Raw genomic sequence first — 18,994 nt, forward strand, 5'->3', positions numbered from 1 at the left:
AAAGAGGCAGTCATCATCCCTATTAGGAAGCCGGGAAAGGTTGCGGCAGATCTTAGTAACTACAGGCCGATAGTGCTTACCTCTCATATTGGGAAGGTGATGGAAAGAATGATAACAGAAAGACTAACCCCTTATGTAGAAAGTAGAGGTATTTTTTCAATGTATCAAAGCAGATTTAGAAGAGGAAGAAGTACTATGGATCCTATTTTTTTTATCTAGAAACAGAAAATGAAAAAAGATTAACAAGGAGGTAGTATTGGCAGTATTTATGTATATAGATAAAGCGTATATGATGTTACACACTCTTATACAGTAGGTGGCGGTATGCACCTAAAAGTTGTTTGCAATCCGCCATTAACCAAGAGAAGAAGAAGAAAAACGAGAGACTTGAACATCTTGGATAGGGGTGAGTAAATTATCAGGACATTTTTATTCTGAAAGTGGAGTAACTCTTTTTAAAACTGTTGCTGTCATGTACTCTGTAGTGTAGCATGCAAGATACGTATAGTTGTGTGTGTTGTGTTCGCTTCGCGCAGCTTGTAGGTGTCCTGACATTTTGTCCTACCCGTCAGATTTTCCTACCAGGGCTTACTGCGCATGCGCAAATCAATACTGCGTCTTTTTTCTCATGCTGAACAACAATATTTAATGTTAACAGCAATGTGTCGATGAATAGTGAATGTTTGTCGTTGTTATTACTTGGAGTTAAAGTAAAGAATACAGCAATACGTTGGTGTACAAACTACAGTGCTTTATCAATATGTTTCTGTATTGGGCTAACACATATACATCATGACTGTTTGGGTGTTGACCACCGAGCTGTGGGCTCAGTAATAGAGTGGGGGAGCTATGACGTCACTTTGTAGGCGGTTAGCATGAAACTGGTTCCTCGACAAAAAGGATTTTTCCATAGGCTTTTGGATAATCGCATAAATTAAGCTCGGTGTTCAATCATAGTTCATGAAACTTTCACGTTTTGTCCATCAAGATAATCGTCACAAAATAATATAACTTTGACGAATTTTGAAGCCTAAATCGCCAGAACTAAAAAGCTAAACGAACTACAGCACCACCGCGAGTCTGTAGCACGATGACGTACTCAGTGTTGCCAACTAATTGGGCTTGTTTGAGATGAGCAAAATCTGCGCAGAACCGATCACCGGTGATCGCCGCGAGGTGCATGCCGGTAAGAAAAGTGTCCGAGTTACGTCCGTCTTGCTCTGATGTCATGCTGACCTGTGCCAAAAAACAATCGCGACGGCGGCGTCTGTGTCGGATTGAGCAGTCGCGCGCAGTTGCTCTCCACCGACTGCGCTGATCAAAAGCATGATGGGAAACGACTGACTGACGACACAGCTTAATGCTCATTGGTTCAGACAACTGTGATGTTGCATTCTCTTCTAAAATGTTTTATTTTTTTAATGTGATTTCATGCTATTATGTATTTAAATTGTGCATGAATATTCCCAAACACTGACAGTGCATCTCTGTGTGAGATATGTGATTGTTGTCATATAGTTTCTATTAAAATCTAAAATACATGTTTGAATTAAAATAAAAATGGATGAGAAATACACCCTTCGTATGGAATTAAATAGCAAGCACTTTGGGTGTCTTGTTCATCGTATTTATATTCATATAAAAGCAACATAACTGAAATGATATCATGTTTATCAGCAGCACAGTGCATGAGTGAGAATAACGCGATATCTGCCTTTGATCTCGTCGTATCTGTTCCACTTCGAGAGCTCAGAACTGTCCGTCTTGACTGCGCTTATTTCACTCCTCCCCTCACTGCAGTGCACTGTATCTCAAACAAGCCTATTTTCAGACGTTGTGATGTCATTGCACGATGACGTCATTGCTTAATCACGGCGCAAATTTGTGTCACAACATCAAATCTCAGCAAAAATATATATTTTATATATGTTAATTTAGATTTGTTTGTAAAATAATATTCATAATATAATATTAAAATAACTGTATTTGAAAAAAAAAACATTGAATTATTGAACACTTACACATTTTTGAATGTATATATATATTTTTTATTGTTAGTAATTATTAGTGCTTCACACTCCAGTCCAGTTGGTGGCGGTAAATGCACCTAAAGTTGGTTTGCCATCTGCCATAAAACAACATCAAAAGAAGAAGAAGAATGCATGTGACGTCACTGGCAGAGGACTTCCGCCTTCACTTTTCTCCGGAAGGACGTGTATTTTTTGATGTTTGTTTTTAAGCACATGAAGTGGTTTCGTTGCTGTTTCGTGTTGTCTGTGGTTGATTTCAGCGTTTGTGTAACATAAGACTAAGATTGTGTATTTGAGTGAAGTCTCAGGATCGTTCAGCTGAATGATTAGTTTGAGTAAGTGTTGGAGCTCTCACTCTTTTGTCTAAAGCTTCCTTACTTAAGTACATTTTTTAAGTATCTGTACTTTACGCTTTGTTATTCTCGTTACTTCCCTGCAGCAGCTAATGAACCGTAAGTCTTGCGCATTCACAGAAAATGCGTTGAAAAATAAGCTGGATAAGTAATCACTCTTGTAGGGCTTTGTGAAGTGATTTCCCAGCATTTTTTGAACACTGACAAGATGCAAATGTCATATTTATTTAAAACAATTAAATAATTAGAAGTTAATATAGTGGTATATATTAGACACAATATTGTCTGATTTTGCTAAATTGTGTAAATGAAAGTATTATAAAGCCACAGAAGAACTGCTGTGATCTTCTAATAAAACAAAATAGATGTTCGACTTGAAGCAGCGCTGCAGACCATTCTGTGTAAGAATGCGAGAGCGATTAGACAGCATTTTTAAAATGTTTGTTTTGATGTTAAATAAATCTTGCTATTTTGCTTTTTTTGTTAAAGCAGTGTTGCTGTTGTAAAGTTATACAGCTACAGTTGTGTTGCTGGGTTTTAAAGCAGGTTTGATTTTTTTTTTTTATCAGTCTGTATTTACAGTAATATCACTTTCCACTTGGTTAAAATGTGGATGAATGGCTTTACATAGATGTGTAAACACTGCCAGAGCTGTGAGATCACTACCATCCTGCTTTTGTGGGGTGAGTCGGGCTGTTAAATTGTTGTTGTTGTTGTCAACTCACTTGTTTAATTTCTATAGGTTTTAAAAATTCTAAAAGCTCTTAAGGAAAATCCCAAATTCAGTATCTCAGAAAATTAGAATATTGTGAAAAGGTTCAATATTGAAGACACCTGGTGCCACACTCTAATCAGCTAATTAACTCAAAACACCTGCAAAGGCCTTTAAATGGTCTCTCAGTCTAGTTCTGTAGGCTGCACAATCATGGGGAAGACTGCTGACTTGACAGTTGTCCAAAAGATGACCATAGACACGTTGCACAAGGAGAGCAAAACACAAAAGGTCATTGCAAAAGAGGCTGGCTGTTCACAGAGCTCTGTGTCCAAGCACATTAATAGAGAGGCGAAGGGAAGGAAAAGATGTGGTAGAAAAAAGTGTACAAGAAATAGGGATAACTGCACCCTGGAGAGGATTGTGAAACAAAATCCATTCAAAAATGTGGGGGAGATTCACAAAGAGTGGACTGCAGCTGGAGTCAGTGCTTCAAGAACCACTACGCACATACGTATGCAAGACATGGGTTTCAGCTGTCGCATTCCTTGTGTCAAGCCACTCTTGAACAACAGACAGCGTCAGAAGCGTCTCGCCTGGGCTAAAGACAAAAAGGACTGGACTTGCTGAGTGGTCCAAAGTTATGTTCTCTGATGAAGGTAAATTTTGCATTTCCTTTGGAAATCAGGGTCCCAGAGAGGAGAGGCACACAATCCATGTTGCTTGAGGTCCAGTGTAAAGTTTCCACAGTCAGTGATGGTTTGGGGTGCCATGTCATCTGCTGGTGTTGGTCCACTGTGCTTTCTGAGGTCCAAGGTCAACGCAGCCATATACCAGGAAGTTTTAGAGCACTTCATGCTTTCTGCTGCTGACCAACTTTATGGAGATGCAGATTTCATTTTCCAACAGGACTTGGCACCTGCACACAGTGCCAAAACAACCAGTATCTGGTTTAAGGTCCATGGTATCCCTGTTCTTAATTGGCCAGCAAACTCGCTTAAGCTTTTAATATAATAGCTTTTATATTAGTAATTTGTTTGTTTGTCTATCTGTCAATAATGAATAATGGTTCAATGATTGACAATAAATTATCATTTAAGAGTTTGAAGTATTAAACTGATTTTCTGAAATAGGCTACAAAGTCTAAAGTCTATAGACCACAGAGTAAAACATATCTCGATTTATAGCCCTAAAAGGGTGACGAATCCCCTGAGATACAAACATTTACAGAGAGATTAAGAAAAATGTAAAAATTAAATTCATAACATTTCAATGTAAACGTAAACTAATTCTTAGAAACAACTTTTTTAACATGTAAGTTCCCTGCAATTTTTGCAAATATGTGAAATTCATCAACTTTTATATGAGGGTGAGTATTTTCCCACAACAGGTGGCCATGTTTTAAATGCTGTCTGTGAGAGAAACAAAGAATGAATGAACAAAGTCACCAGATCTAAATATTCACAAGAAACACCCTTTCAACCTTTTTTTTTAAGTTAAAAATTAGAATTTTATTTAAAACAATAAGACCATATAGCCTCCATATAAAGTGATTTTAATGTTTTATTTTTAAAGGTTCTTTATTATAATGAATGTCATCATAAATAAATAAATCTGTTCATCAGAAGAGATCAGAGCCAGAGCTGTGTGTCATATTTATATTGCGTTTTTGTTTTATATTTGGTATTCATATTAATATGGTATTCCTATTACTTTTTATGCCAGAGAGTCTATGAAAGAACTTTGGTTTATAGTTTCTGTATCAACAGAGTAAACATGAAAATATCATATATTTTTTTTAAACAAAAGTGAATATTAATACAGTAATTCAAAGGATTGTTTGTTATAGTTCAGTTGATCAGAAGAGATCAGAAGCAGAGCCCAGCTGTGTGTTTATGAAGAGTGACGAGTCTATAGGTCCTCCACAACATTTCAGGTACAACATTTCATTTCATTTTTCATTAATCAGGGACAATGCACATTAATATTACATACAATATGTAAAATGCGCCAGATTTAGCCGACACTGGCTAGTTTTCATCTGTAGTTCCTTTTGGTAGGTTGATATTAAGGACAGGAAGAAAATATAAACAAATAATATTAATACACCAAATTAAAAACAAGGAGAAAATATGAAAACAGAAGGAAAACATAAACTAAGAATATTGAAACACAAAATTACAGACTACCATAACATATCCATAAATCACTATAAATGATCACAATTTTGATGGGTCAATAGCGATATTTTCAGAGCCCAGCTGTGTCTATTTCATTAACAGAAAGAATTGTAATATTTGTTATGGTGTTTTATCATGTGATGTGATATTTTATCATTTGCTCACACACTCTCTGTTATAGTTCAGTTCATCTGAAGAAATCAGAAGCAGAGCCCAGCTGTGTGTCTATGAGGAGTGATGCTTCTATGGATTCTCCACTTAATTTTAAGAGTGATGACACAAGGTTTAACCTCAAGTATTAAATTGTTTTGTAAAAGATATGATCATAGTAAGATATTTTAAATTAAACTGTCATAAATCTACAGCACTGTAATAAATAAATATGAGCAGAAGTCTGGCTATGAAATGCAGTAAATCTAATGACAACAATCACAGAGCACAGAGTAGAATTGTTTTCTTTATTTACATTTATTTAAATGGTATTTATTTTTTACAGTTGTGACCTTGAGCAGGAGCATTTTTAATGAATTCACAATTGTTAAGTTAACTGGAAAATTTTCACCAATGTCAGAGTGTTTGATTCTTGATTCAAGGTCAAACCTGCAACACAGATCAGTAACAAAACCCGTCTGTGAGAAATATGACCAGCCTGTGAATCAACCACAAGACAGCATGTATCCTGGTGTAAGGTAAACATTACTCATTTACATCATTAATAACTGACACATTTCATAAACCCTATATGTTCAGTGTCTCATAAAAAAAAAAATTCTCTGTACATTTACCTCTGTAGCTCATGTAATAACGTGGTATTTTAATTTTCCAGCCATGAAGTCCTCAACACGTTCAGATCAAATCTGCTGAAGAAGTTTGGTCGTCTGTATGAGGGAACAGCGACGCAGGGAAACCCAACACTCCTGAATGAGATCTACACAGAGCTCTACATCACAGAGAGTGAGAGTGGAGAGATCAGTAATGAGCATGAGGTGAGACAGATTGAGACACAATCCAGGAGAGCAGCAACAGAGGACACAGCCATCAAATGCAGTGACATCTTTACACCTTTACCTGGACAAGACAAAGCCATCAGAACTGTGCTGACAAAGGGAGTCGCTGGCATTGGAAAAACAGTCTCTGTGCAGAAGTTCATCCTGGACTGGGCTGAAGGGAAAGAGAATCAGGACGTCCAGCTCATATTTCCACTGCCTTTCAGAGAAATCAACCTGATGAAGGACAAAACACTCAGTCTTTCAGATCTTCTTCATGTGTTTTTCCCTGAAACTAAAGAAATGGAAATATCCAGTGATGAATATAAAGTGTTGTTCATCTTTGATGGTCTGGATGAGTTTAGTCTGTCTCTGGACTTTAAGAGTAAAGTGAAACTGTGTAATATATCTGAATCAGCCTCAGTGGATGTGCTGCTGATGAACCTGATTGTGGGGAATCTGCTTCCCTCTGCTCTCATCTGGATCACCTCCAGACCAGCAGCAGCTGATCTCGTCCCCTCTGAGTGTGTCCATCGAGTGACAGAGGTACGAGGCTTCAATGAGCCACAGAAGCAGGAATACTTCAGGAAGAGAATCAGTGATCAGAGTCTGGCCGAAGCAATCATCTCACACCTGAAGTCATCAAGGAGCCTCTACATCATGTGCCACATCCCAGTGTTCTGCTGGATCTCAGCCGCTGTTCTGGAGAAGATGTTGAGTCCAGCAGAGAGTGGAGAGATTCCCAAGACTCTCACTCAAATGTACACACGCTTCCTGATCCTTCAGACCAACATCAATCATGAGAAGGACTATGAGAAAAAGGTGACAGATGAAGACATGATCCTCAAACTGGGGAAAGTGGCTTTTGAGCAGCTTGTGAAAGGGAACCTGATCTTCTATGAGGAAGACCTGAGAGAGTGTGGCATTGATGTGACAGAAGCATCAGTGTACTCAGGATTGTGCTCTCAGATCTTCAGAGAGGAGTTGGGCTTGTATCAGGGAAAGTCTTCTGCTTTGTTCATCTGAGCATTCAGGAACATCTAGCAGCTCTATATGTGCACCTCTCCTGGACAAACCACAACAGAAATGAGTTTGAGCAAATCACCAAACAGAGTTTACAGTCTAAAATGAAGGACTTGTTTCAACTCAGTTCATCAGAAGATGTTTCATTATCTGACCTGCATCAGAGAGCTGTGGATGAGGCTCTACGGAGTAAAAATGGACATCTGGATCTTTTCCTGCGGTTCCTTCTGGGTTTGTCAGTGGAGTCTCATCAGATTCTCCTACAACGAATAATGACGCTGAAAAGAAGCAGCTCTGACAGCAATGAGAAAACAGCTGAGTACATCAAGAAGAAGATCAGGACCATTGACTCTCCAGAGAAATCCATCAATCTGTTCCACTGTCTGAATGAACTGGGTGATCGTTCACTAGTGGAGCAAATACAACAGTATCTGAAATCTGGACATTTAAGTGCAGCCAAACTCTCTTCATCTCAGTGGTCAGCTGTAGCTTTTGTGTTGTTGACATCAGAAGAGGATCTGAATGTGTTTCATTTTCATAAATTTGTGAAAAGAAAGAATAATCCTGAAAATATGAAAGTTCTTCAGAAGTTGCTGCCTGTGATTAAAGAATCCAGATCAGTTGAGTAAGTATCAATGAGAACAATCACTTCACTGTTAAAACATTAAGAAAATCAAAGTTAAAAGCTCATAAATATTAAGTGCTGTTGCTATTATTTTAGTGGTCTGCATTTTGATGTGTTTTCAGTACAGTGACACTGTAAAAGATTTCTTCAGGCATTTAAACAAAGTCAGAGAAGTTGCACATAAATAATTCAGGTTTTCCATTTAAAAATGTTAAAATTAACAAAGAAGGAATTTAAATATTTCTCATCTGGCATAAAAGACCAAGCAGAAATGGAGAGCAACCAAACAAGTGGAGAAGCAGCTCATATATACAGCAGCTCAAATCTCCTAAAATCTGATGAATCAGTTAATGGAGCAAAACAGCAGCATACTTTGTTACGACCCGGCTCGAAGTCACAACATAAAGAGGACACTTCACAGAATAGGTTTCAACAAAAAGGATATAAGTTTATTTAAATTTAACAAATGATGTCTAGGGTCAAGATGATAAAGAATAATCTAAAAGAACAACAAATCAAATAACTGTTGGAAATGGGGTTTGTGGAGTTCGTGGAAAAAATGGGAACACACAATCTCAAGAACCCATTCTTCAAACAAGAACACAAAATAAAAATGAGAGCGAGAGAGCCAGAGTCCATGAGCCTCTTAAATAGTGTGTCACAGGTGTGGCCCATGATCAGCACTACAGTCCCGCCCATCAGGGAGGAGCCTCAGTTCCTGCAAGCGCACAACAAAAGATAAATGAAAAAAGGGCAGGGCTGTAACAACTTGAACACACACTTTTGAAGACAAAAATTGAAATCTACAAGGTACACTCTTAAAAAAAGAATGCTGGGTTAAAAACAACACAACTTGGGTTATTCAACCCTGGGTAAATATTGGACAGAACACATGCTGGGTTATTTTGACCCGGCTGGTTGTGTTAAGCGTTTAATTTATTGTTTAAGAATTATTATATTGCTGGCTTAAAATGGGCTGGAAATTAAAAATCACACACAGAATTACTATAGGCAACAGCAATAATCTAAAGATGAACATTTATTATTAAGCAAGAACACCCATGGACCAAATACAAGACAAATTGAATTTATTTGGGTGAATAGTTTACAATATTACATGCATTCTTTTAACAAACATTTTAGAAATAAAAAAAGGCATATAGAAGTAGCATTTTAATTTAAGTGTATTCAGCCGTTCTCTGTAATCGCTTTCTACCGAAATAGTGTTAATTCTCGTGCCGGTGTGTCGCCAAAATCTGAGCCGATGAAGGGCCACTGTTTGTGGGGGAACAGTGAACTTTAGACCGCGACCTCACGTTTCACTCCTAGCTGAGAAATGGCGTGACTGACTCCAAAACCTGCCCAAAAACAATCAGTACTGAAATTAGAGAACATATTTTAACATCAAATTAAATTACACTCAGTATTATAACGAATGAAATCCATTTATGTTCTGCAAGGCAAAGGCGTTTCCAGCACGCAACGACCCCAGCTGACTGACATCTTGTCCTTATGTTGCGTTGCGTAAAATAATATAATTTACAACACAAAGACTTTATAAATGAAATAAAATGTATACAAACCTTTATTTCCCCGAAAGAGTGCACCAAATTGGTGGTGGCACTGAGAACCGCTCTCTGCTGTGGACTTAAAGAAAAGCCCGTGCTCTCAGCAGCTGCGTTGTTAAGAAGTTTCACCGGAGACGAGCTCAACCCAGCGGTTAGGTAGAAGAAAATAACCCGCATTAAAATAACCCAATAAAATGACCCAACAAGCTGAACCCAGCGTTTGGGTTAAAAAAAAAACAGCATTTTTTAGTGTAGTTATTAATTATAATTGTTTGTTATTTATATATTGACATTTTACAGAAGGGCATCTTGAGAAGAACTATTGTGATCAGATTGCCATCTGTTCAGGGAATCCCTGTTTGTGACCCGAGACACTGAGATAGACTCCAGCCCCACAAACCTGCAGAGAATAAAGCAGATTTGAAAATGAATGGAAGTTTAAATAATATTTTGTAATGGACTGCAATATACAAATAATATCTTACAGTGCAGGTGATCTCAGAATTTACTATCCTTAGTGATGGAGGAGAAACCTGTAAACACACACACACACACACACACACACACACACACACACACAATCATTCCTCCATACATATTAGTGCAGATATATATATATATGTGTGTGTGTGTATATATATATATATATATATATATATGTATGTATGTGTGTATATATATATATATATATATATATATACACACACACACACACACACAGTGGGTACGGAAAGTATTCAGACCCCCTTAAATTTTTCACTCTTTGTTATATTGCAGCCATTTGCTAAAATCATTTAGATGAAGTTTTTTTTTTTTTTTCTCATTAATGTACACACAGCACACCATATTGACAGAAAAACACAGAATTGTTGACATTTTTGCATATTTATTAAAAAAAAAAAAACTGAAATATCACATGGTCCTAAGTATTCAGACCCTTTGCTGTGACACTCATATATTTAACTCGGGTGCTGTCCATTTCTTCTGATCATCCTTGAGATGGTTCTACACCTTCATTTGAGTCCAGCTGTGTTTGATTATACTGATTGGACTTGATTAGGAAAGTCACACACCTGTCTATATAAGACTTTACAGCTCACAGTGCATGTCAGAGCAAATGAGAATCATGAGGTCAAAGGAACTGTCTGAAGAGCTCAGAGACAGAATTGTGGCAAGGCACAGATCTGGACAAGGTTACAAAAACTTCTGTTGAACTTAAGGTTCCTAAGAGCACAGTGGCCTCCATAATCCTTAAATGGAAGACGTTTGGGACGACCAGAACCCTTCCTAGAGCTGGCCATCCGGCCAAACTGAGCTATCGAGGGAGAACAGCCTTGGTGAGAGAGGTAAAGAAGAACCCAAAGATCACTGTGGCTGAGCTCCAGAGATGCAGTCGGGAGATGGGAGAAAGTTGTAGAAAGTCAACCATCACTGCAGCCCTCCACCAGTCGGGGCTTTATGGCAGAGTGGCCCGACGGAAGCCTCTCCTCAGTGCAAGACACATGAAAGCCTGCATTGAGTTTGCTAAAAAAACACCTGAAGGACTCCAAGATGGTGAGAAATAAGATTCTCTGGTCTGATGAGACCAAGATAGAACTTTTTGGCCTTAATTCTAAGCGGTATGTGTGGAGAAAACCAGGCACTGCTCATCACCTGTCCAATACAGTCCCAACAGTGAAGCATGGTGGTGGCAGCATCATGCTGTGGGGGTGTTTTTCAGCTGCAGGGACAGGACGACTGGTTGCAATCGAGGGAAAGATGAATGCGGCCAAGTACAGGGATATCCTGGACAAAAACCTTCTCCAGAGTGCTCAGGACCTCAGACTGGGCCGAAGGTTTACCTTCCAACAAGACAATGACCCTAAGCACACAGCTAAAATAACGAAGGAGTGGCTTCACAACAACTCCGTGACTGTTCTTGAATGGCCCAGCCAGAGCCCTGACTTAAACCCAATTGAGCATCTCTGGAGAGACCTAAAAATGGCTGTCCACCAACGTTTACCATCCAACCTGACAGAACTGGAGAGGATCTGCAAGGAGGAATGGCAGAGGATCCCCAAATCCAGGTGTGAAAAACTTGTTGCATCTTTCCCAAAAAGACTCATGGCTGTATTAGATCAAAAGGGTGCTTCTACTAAATACTGAGCAAAGGGTCTGAATACTTAGGACCATGTGATATTTCAGTTTTTCCTTTTTAATAAATCTGCAAAAATGTCAGCAATTCTGTGTTTTTCTGCCAATATGGGGTGCTGTGTGTACATTGAGGGAAAGAAAAAAAAGAACTTAAATGATTTTAGCAAATGGCTGCAATATAACACAGAGTGAAAAATTTAAGGGGGTCTGAATAATTTCCGTACCCACTGTGTGTGTGTGTGTGTGTGTGTGTGTGTGTATAGTGGATATTGTTATTAATAAAACCGATTTAGCATAAAAACATAGATATACAGTAGTGCAATAAAGAAATTCTTGAATGAAACATGTTTTGTGTTCTGTGACATTTTAGACCTCAGTCCAATGATCCATCAAACATTGATTTGTGCTTTAAGTTTGTACTTTCTCTTTAAAAATGGATTCACAGGTAAACTGATCTGATCTTAGAGTGAAGAGTGTGTCATTGTTCTTTACAGGTTGAGTGGTTGTGGCGTCACAGATGAAGGTTGTGCTGCTCTTGCTTCAGCTCTGAGATCAAACCCCTCACGTCTGAGACTCCTGGATCTGTCTGAGAATAATCTAGGAGATTCAGTGAAGCTGCTTTCTGATGTACTACAGGATCCTGACTGTAAACTGGAGAAACTGTGGTAAGATCATATATGACTCACACCGGAAGCACAATTAAAGTAAATATGAAGTGTTCAGCCTCCGCTTTTTAGTATTAATTAAACAGCATTGCAAAAGTCATTGGTTCTGATGTTCACTGTAGTTTATATGTAGATGATATCTGCATTCGTTACAGAAGCAAGTACATGAATATCATCAAGCGAAAAATCCAACTGAAGATAAACACAATACAATCTTGGTCAACACAGAACGATTTCAAGTTCTCACTGGAAAACTGAAACTACCCAACAGTGTTTAAAATGTGATAAAATGACCCAACAGACTCAGCCCGGCATTTTTAAGAGTGTTGGATAATTTGACATTAAGAAGTACATGTGCACGTGACCGTAGCCAGGCTTTGAAAACGAGTGAGGTCTGGGGTTAAGAACTGTGCTATAATAACCCATATACAACTCATTATATACACTAACACTTTAAAAGAGACCGAGATGTAGATGTTTGTGGAAGACGTTTTCTCTGTTTTGTAGGGATGAACACTGTTAAATCATACCATAATTATTGCATCAAAATTTCTTAATATTGTACTATAGGTTAGGGGTGGATAATTTTATCAGTTGTTTAATCATGCAACAATACATACTGTTATAGTTTTCATTAATAATCATTGCTGTATAGGTGATAACTTTGTCTAGTGCTCTTATGAATGTTTTTAGCATGACTTTGTGAAAATGTAACTACTATACTGACTGAAATAGCGTAGATTTCTTCATGGATAGTGTTTGCGTATTTCATTTCATTCTGTAACCTACTTGTTCTACAGATCTGTGTACTAGTGTTAAATGCTACTGTTTTTGACAGTGTTGTGAACTTTTATCTTCTATGAAGCAGAGACCAGGAGACGTTGGGATATCTTTCATCCAGAAGTTACTCTTTATTGAGAATTCGCTGCGCGTCGCTGTAGTCATCCAAGTCTAACTAAAAGCAGTGATACATTGCAGTGTATATACATTTAGGGGGCAGTGCTTAGGAATGGAAACAAAGCACCTGGGTGACGACTTTAAACAAAGCATGCAAATGAGAAAGACAGACCCAATCAACAACACTCGATTGCATTGATAATCCAGTCAGTCTAACGATTCATGTCTGGGCCAGGGGGCTCCGAAAGCCATTTGCAGAACAAAAGATTCGAGTCTGGCTCATTTGGCTCATTTGGTCTGCCAACACGACTCAACTCTCTCTCTGGCACTCTGTACTGCCTTTGTGAGGTTTTCACAGTAAGCGATCAGGGCATCTGAAACAATGTGAACATCAGCATTTCTAAGATCAATCACACCTGGCATCTGCATAGGACGCCCAGTAATAATCTCATGAGGGCTCAGTCCTACTGATCTGTTAGGTGACGCTCTCATACTACACAGTACTGCGGGCAGTGCTTCAACCCATGGTACTCCTTCCTGATGCATTTTGCTTAGCCTGGTTTTGATTGTTCTGTTTGATCGTTCAACCTGTCCTGATGCTTGTGGCCTATAGGGACAGTGAAGGTTCCACTTAATCTTCAACATTCTAGACACTTCCTTGACTACCTGTCCTGTGAAGTGGGTACCTTGATCTGAGTCAATGCAATCTGGTAATCCCCATCTGGGAATGAAATCAGTGACAAGACATTTAGCAGTATGTGCAGCTGTAGCACGCCCTGTTGGATAAGCTTCTACCCATCTTGAGAATTTGTCTATTACTACCAAAACGTCAATTTTTCCTTTACAAGGGGGCAACGATATGTAATCAACTTGCAGGTGACGAAACGGCCCTGGTGGAGCTGGGGTATGTGCTGCTGGTGTAGCGGTTGCTGGTACATCATTATTTTTCTGACATGTAACACATCTCTTGACTGTTTCAGTGGCTATGTTTCTGAATTTTGGATTCCACCATTGATTTGAGAACCTGTGATTCATCGTTGCTGGACCACTGTGACCCAAATTGTGTATTTGTTGAGCCAAATATGGCAACAGTGATTCGGGAGCAACATACTTTCCCCCTTTGGTCCAGCAGCCGGATGAATCCACAGTGGCTCCTTTGTCTAACCATGTCCATGCTTCATATAGAGGAACATCTTTATACAGATCAATGATTGATTCAGGAGGTAGAATTGTCTTCTGGTGCTGTACTACCTGAACACACTTGTATAGTTGCATAGAAACAAGCCTGTTTAGCCGCTACATCAGCAAGAGCATTACCTTTAGCTTCCGTAGTATTAGTTGTGAGGTGTGCTTTCACTTTGATCACCGCTAATTTCTTTGGGAGTTTCATGGCAAACATTAAATCTTTCACTAATCCAGCATGCTTAATGGGGGATCCAGCAGAAGTTAGAAATTGTCTGGTTTGCCAAATGACACCAAAATCATGAATTACCCCAAAAGCATACCTGGAATCTGTGTAGATATTTGCAACTGATCCTGAAGCTAGCGTGCATGCTCTTGTTAAGGCTACTAGTTCTGCAGCTTGAGCTGAAAAATGATCTGGAAGACGACCTGAAGCAACTACTTCAGTGGTGGAAGTTACTGCATATCCTGCTCGTCTGTTACCTTCAATAACTTGAGCCGAACCATCAACAAACAACTCCAATTCTGCGTTCTCTATGGGAGTTTCTGCTATTTCACTTGTCGCTGCATATGTAAGCGTAACACAATCATGTGTCATTTCACCTTCACCCTCTAACACAACTTCAGTCATTGCAGACATCATACATGAGGATGGGTTCGTGACTGGTGCACGCTGTATAACAATGTTCGGGGCTGTGTGAGTTGCTAACCAATTTCCCCAACGGGAGGAGGTGACAGAAGTGACTTTTGCTTGATTCATTAGTGCAGACACTGCGTGAGGGCATTTTACATTTACATTCTGACCTAACACCATTCCTGATGAAGCCTGAAGCGCTAGATGAACTGCCTGTACTGCTCTGAGGCATGGGCCCATACCTTGAGCGACTATGTCAAGTTTACCAGAATAGTAATGAATTGGGCGTAAGCTGCCCCCATGATCTTGCATTAGACATGCAGTCATAAACCCTAATTGTTCATGGACATAAAGCACAAAGGGTCTATCAGATTGGGCAATTCCTAATGCTGGTGCTTGACATAGTGCTCTCTTCAAATCATTAAAAGCTTTGAGATGAAGTTCTTCCATACAAACAGTATCTGAATCTTTACCATGGCCTTTCAACAAATCATAGAGAGGCTGAGCAATCGAGGCATAGTCTTCAATCCAAGGTCTACAGTAACCTGCTGTTCCTAAAAATGAGCGGAGTGTTTTAATGGTAGTAGGCGGAGGTATGGCTTTGACTGAAGCCGCTCGATCCTGTGTAATGGATCTATTTCCTGCACCAATTGTTTGACCCAGAAATGTGACTTGCTTTTTAGCAATTTGAGCTTTGTGAAAGCTGCATTTGTGTCCTTTTTTATGCAAATAGTCCAACAATGCTGCCAATTCAATTTGATGTACCTCGTGGTCTGTTGAGGCAAGCAAAATATCATCGACATATTGAATCATAGTGGACTGTTTGACTGGACATTCTGGGTCACACAAATCACGTCTGACAGCCTGATGATATATGGTTGGGGAGTTTTGAAATCCCTGTGGCAATCGTGTCCACTGGTATTGTTCATAGTCAACTGTGAAAGCTAACCATGACTGGCTGTCAGAGTGCAACGGTACAGAAAAGAATCCATTAGACATATCAATTACTGAAAAATCTTACAATCTAATGGTAAGCCATTACAAATTGTAGATGGATCTGCCACTAGGGGTGATTTTATCAATATGTTTATTGGCTACTCTGTAGTCTATTGTAAGTCTCCATGTCCCATTTGATTTCTTGATGGGCCATATGGGTGAATTACATGGACTGTTGGTTTTAACTAGCACTCCTTGCTTCAGCAACTTTTCTACAATAGGTTTGATTCCCTGTATAGCTTCCTTATTAATCGGATATTGTTTGGTGACCGGAGGTGGATTTCCGTCAATTTAACTGGTTCTACACCTGTTAACAAACCACAATCATCCTTGTCTTTAGCCCAAATTAGATGATTCTGTAAGAAAGCATACTCAGTAGGGATTGCATTATTGGTAGAAACTTGTGCTGAGGAAATTTTTATGCTAGCGGATTCTGAGGACATGTCTAACGTTAGATGTACTTGTCTCAGAAGATCCATGCCTAAAATTGCACCTGTATTTAATGGAGCACATAGCAATTTTGTAGTCAGAGTTTTTGGGCCAAATTGTACCTCTATGGGCGGGGTTTCATACAAAACAGAATCTTCACCTATTACGCCAGTTAAACAAAGTTTGGTTTTCTTGTATGGGATGTTTAAAACTTGTGCCAATTTTGTAGGAATTACTGTACACTCTGCACCTGTATCAAGCAAAAATCAATCTCTTTCTCTTTACGCTACCTTTCACAAAAATTATTTTGTCATTGTGATGGATTACAGGGAAAGGTAGCTACTCACAGCCCCAACAATTAGTTTTTCCTGGTCTTGTTGTGCTCTTAGAAGAGCCTGTACGAGCTGTCCTAAAGTTTCAGTGGTCACTGGCGGAACTACTTCAGGGTTGTAGGCAGGCTGAGGAGGAGCAGAATTATGCATAGCATTTATTTTACTATCTTGCAACTTCTTCCTACACTCTTTCTCCCAATGTCCTAATTTTTCACAGTAGTTGCATTTACCTTCTCTTTTAGACCATCTATTGTCTTGTTTTGTTGTGTTAAACGTAGCTGCTGCTACTCTCACTTTTGCCTTGACATCAGCATCTCTTTCCCATGTAGCTAACCTGTCTAGGTTACTTCTGAGAGTTCTGTTAGACCAAGTTAGATCTAAGAATGGTAAAGCTTTTCTGTATTCGGCTACAAGGCCATCTGACCAGATACGAACCAGGGGTCCCTTGTCATCTAGCACACTTTCAGGGTCATCAACGATTCCACTGTAAATTACAGCTGACTGACAAAATCTCTCAGTATATTCACTCACAGTTTCTTCTTTCCTTTGCACACAGGTAGTAATTCTAGACCAGTCTATTTTGGGTCCTAAGATATTCTTTAGGATTTTCAAAATACCTTCTCTTAAATCACCTTTACTTGCATGTTGCAGTTCAGAAGTAACAGCAGATTCAAAACTGTTGAATTCAGATTCAGTTAGAATTTGTGACATCAGCTGCGTTACCTCTGTTAAGGACATGTCGTAAAGGCGCATTTTACTGATCAATACTCTTCTAAATTCAGAAAAATGTGTGCGTGCTGAGGGTAAGCTCTGAGACAGTCTCTCTATATCTTTAGGTCCTAGTGTTTTGGCAACAGTTTGGACTTGCACAACAGAAGAGTTGAGAGGAACACTGTCAGTTTCCTCAATTCGTTGAGATCTTCTCCTAGCACCACACACATTGACCGAATTTACAGGCACATCAATTACTGATTGGAGAGCTACATCTCTTTCAAAGAATGCTTGTAAATCAGGGTAAATGTTATCCGGCTGACTAACTTCCACATCAGTTTTTGCTGCAGCTTTGTTGCGGTTCAATTTCTTAGTCAAAGAGGATACTCTAGCTTGAAGCTCATTGTTCTGTTTCTCTAGCTCTGAGTTACGCTGAGATTGTTGTGTAGCTAGTGCTAAACCAAATTCTCTGTGGCAGCAGATAATGCCTTTAACATTGTTCTTGCGAATACATGCTCCTAATACCTTTTTACACTCATCTACAGACCAAGTCTTGTCTGGATGGATCTCATATTTCTGAGTTAGTTCTTTTCTAACTTTCTCAGTGATTATTAGGTTCATTTGTTCCCCTAACAGTGTTTTGAATTCACTATCTGACCACAATGGAGTCGCAAGACCATCCTTTTCTGTTGTTGGAATCAGCCTAGCATTCCTTCTAACCATTTTGTGAGTTTCTTTGTTACCACACAATCAAAAACACTAAAACTTCTCTGATCAACAGAGGGTACACTTGTTAACAAAGCTTAACTATTGTTAACTTTCCAAATTACCAACACTTCACACTTAACTTCCCTGCCTACAAGAACAGAGGATAAAACCAAAATTATTAGCATGAACTGCTAACCTTCTCTGTGAAAAGAGGATAAACCAAATTTTAACTAGCACGTAAATGCCAATCTTCCCTGCCTACACGGAGGATAACCAATTGTAGCACGTGATGCTAAACTTCCCTGCCTGAAAACAGAGGGTAACACAATATTACCACGTGATGCTAATCTTCCCTGCCTGAAAACAGAGGATAACCAATTTTAGCATGTGATGCTAAACTTTCCTGCCTGAAAACAGAGGATAACACACTATTAGCACGTGATGCTAATCTTCCCTGCCTGGACAGAGGATAACCTTCATCTCTAAAAGGACATTTTTAGAGGATAACTTAGCTAACCAAACCCTACAGCTGTCTGTTAACTCTTCTCTGACGGCGCAGAGGATAACAAATTTGTACTGGTCTTAAAGGTTCTTTTGGATTAGAGACAGCACTCACCACAACCTTGGTTGAAAGAAAAATTCAGTCTGGAAATCTTTGTTCAGCTTGAAGTTTTCGCTGGATTCCAAAAGATGCAGTCTGGAAGCCGATCTTTGTTTGAGCTTGAAGTTTTCAATCTGGATTCAGGTGAGGAAGCTGGAACTCTATCCGGGTCACGGCACCATCTGTTGTGAACTTTTATCTTCTACGAAGCAGAGACCAGGAGACGTTG

General features: G+C 39.1%; 1 protein-coding gene across 1 annotated transcript in view; it reads left to right on the plus strand.

Annotated features, from left to right (window-relative positions):
* Positions 1–313: 313 nt before the first annotated feature.
* Positions 314–18,994, plus strand: part of LOC131551974 (NACHT, LRR and PYD domains-containing protein 12-like) — a 291,745-nt gene continuing 273,064 nt past the window's right edge. The window contains 7 exon segments of the mRNA XM_058795265.1: positions 314–406; positions 4,950–5,031; positions 5,457–5,570; positions 5,869–5,964; positions 6,102–7,261; positions 7,264–7,909; positions 12,105–12,275. Of these exon segments, the coding sequence (XP_058651248.1) occupies positions 325–406; positions 4,950–5,031; positions 5,457–5,570; positions 5,869–5,964; positions 6,102–7,261; positions 7,264–7,909; positions 12,105–12,275 (2,351 nt within the window). The 5' untranslated portion in view covers positions 314–324.

The sequence above is a fragment of the Onychostoma macrolepis genome, chromosome 13 (assembly GCF_012432095.1).
Source record: "Onychostoma macrolepis isolate SWU-2019 chromosome 13, ASM1243209v1, whole genome shotgun sequence".
Lineage (NCBI taxonomy): Eukaryota > Metazoa > Chordata > Actinopteri > Cypriniformes > Cyprinidae > Onychostoma > Onychostoma macrolepis.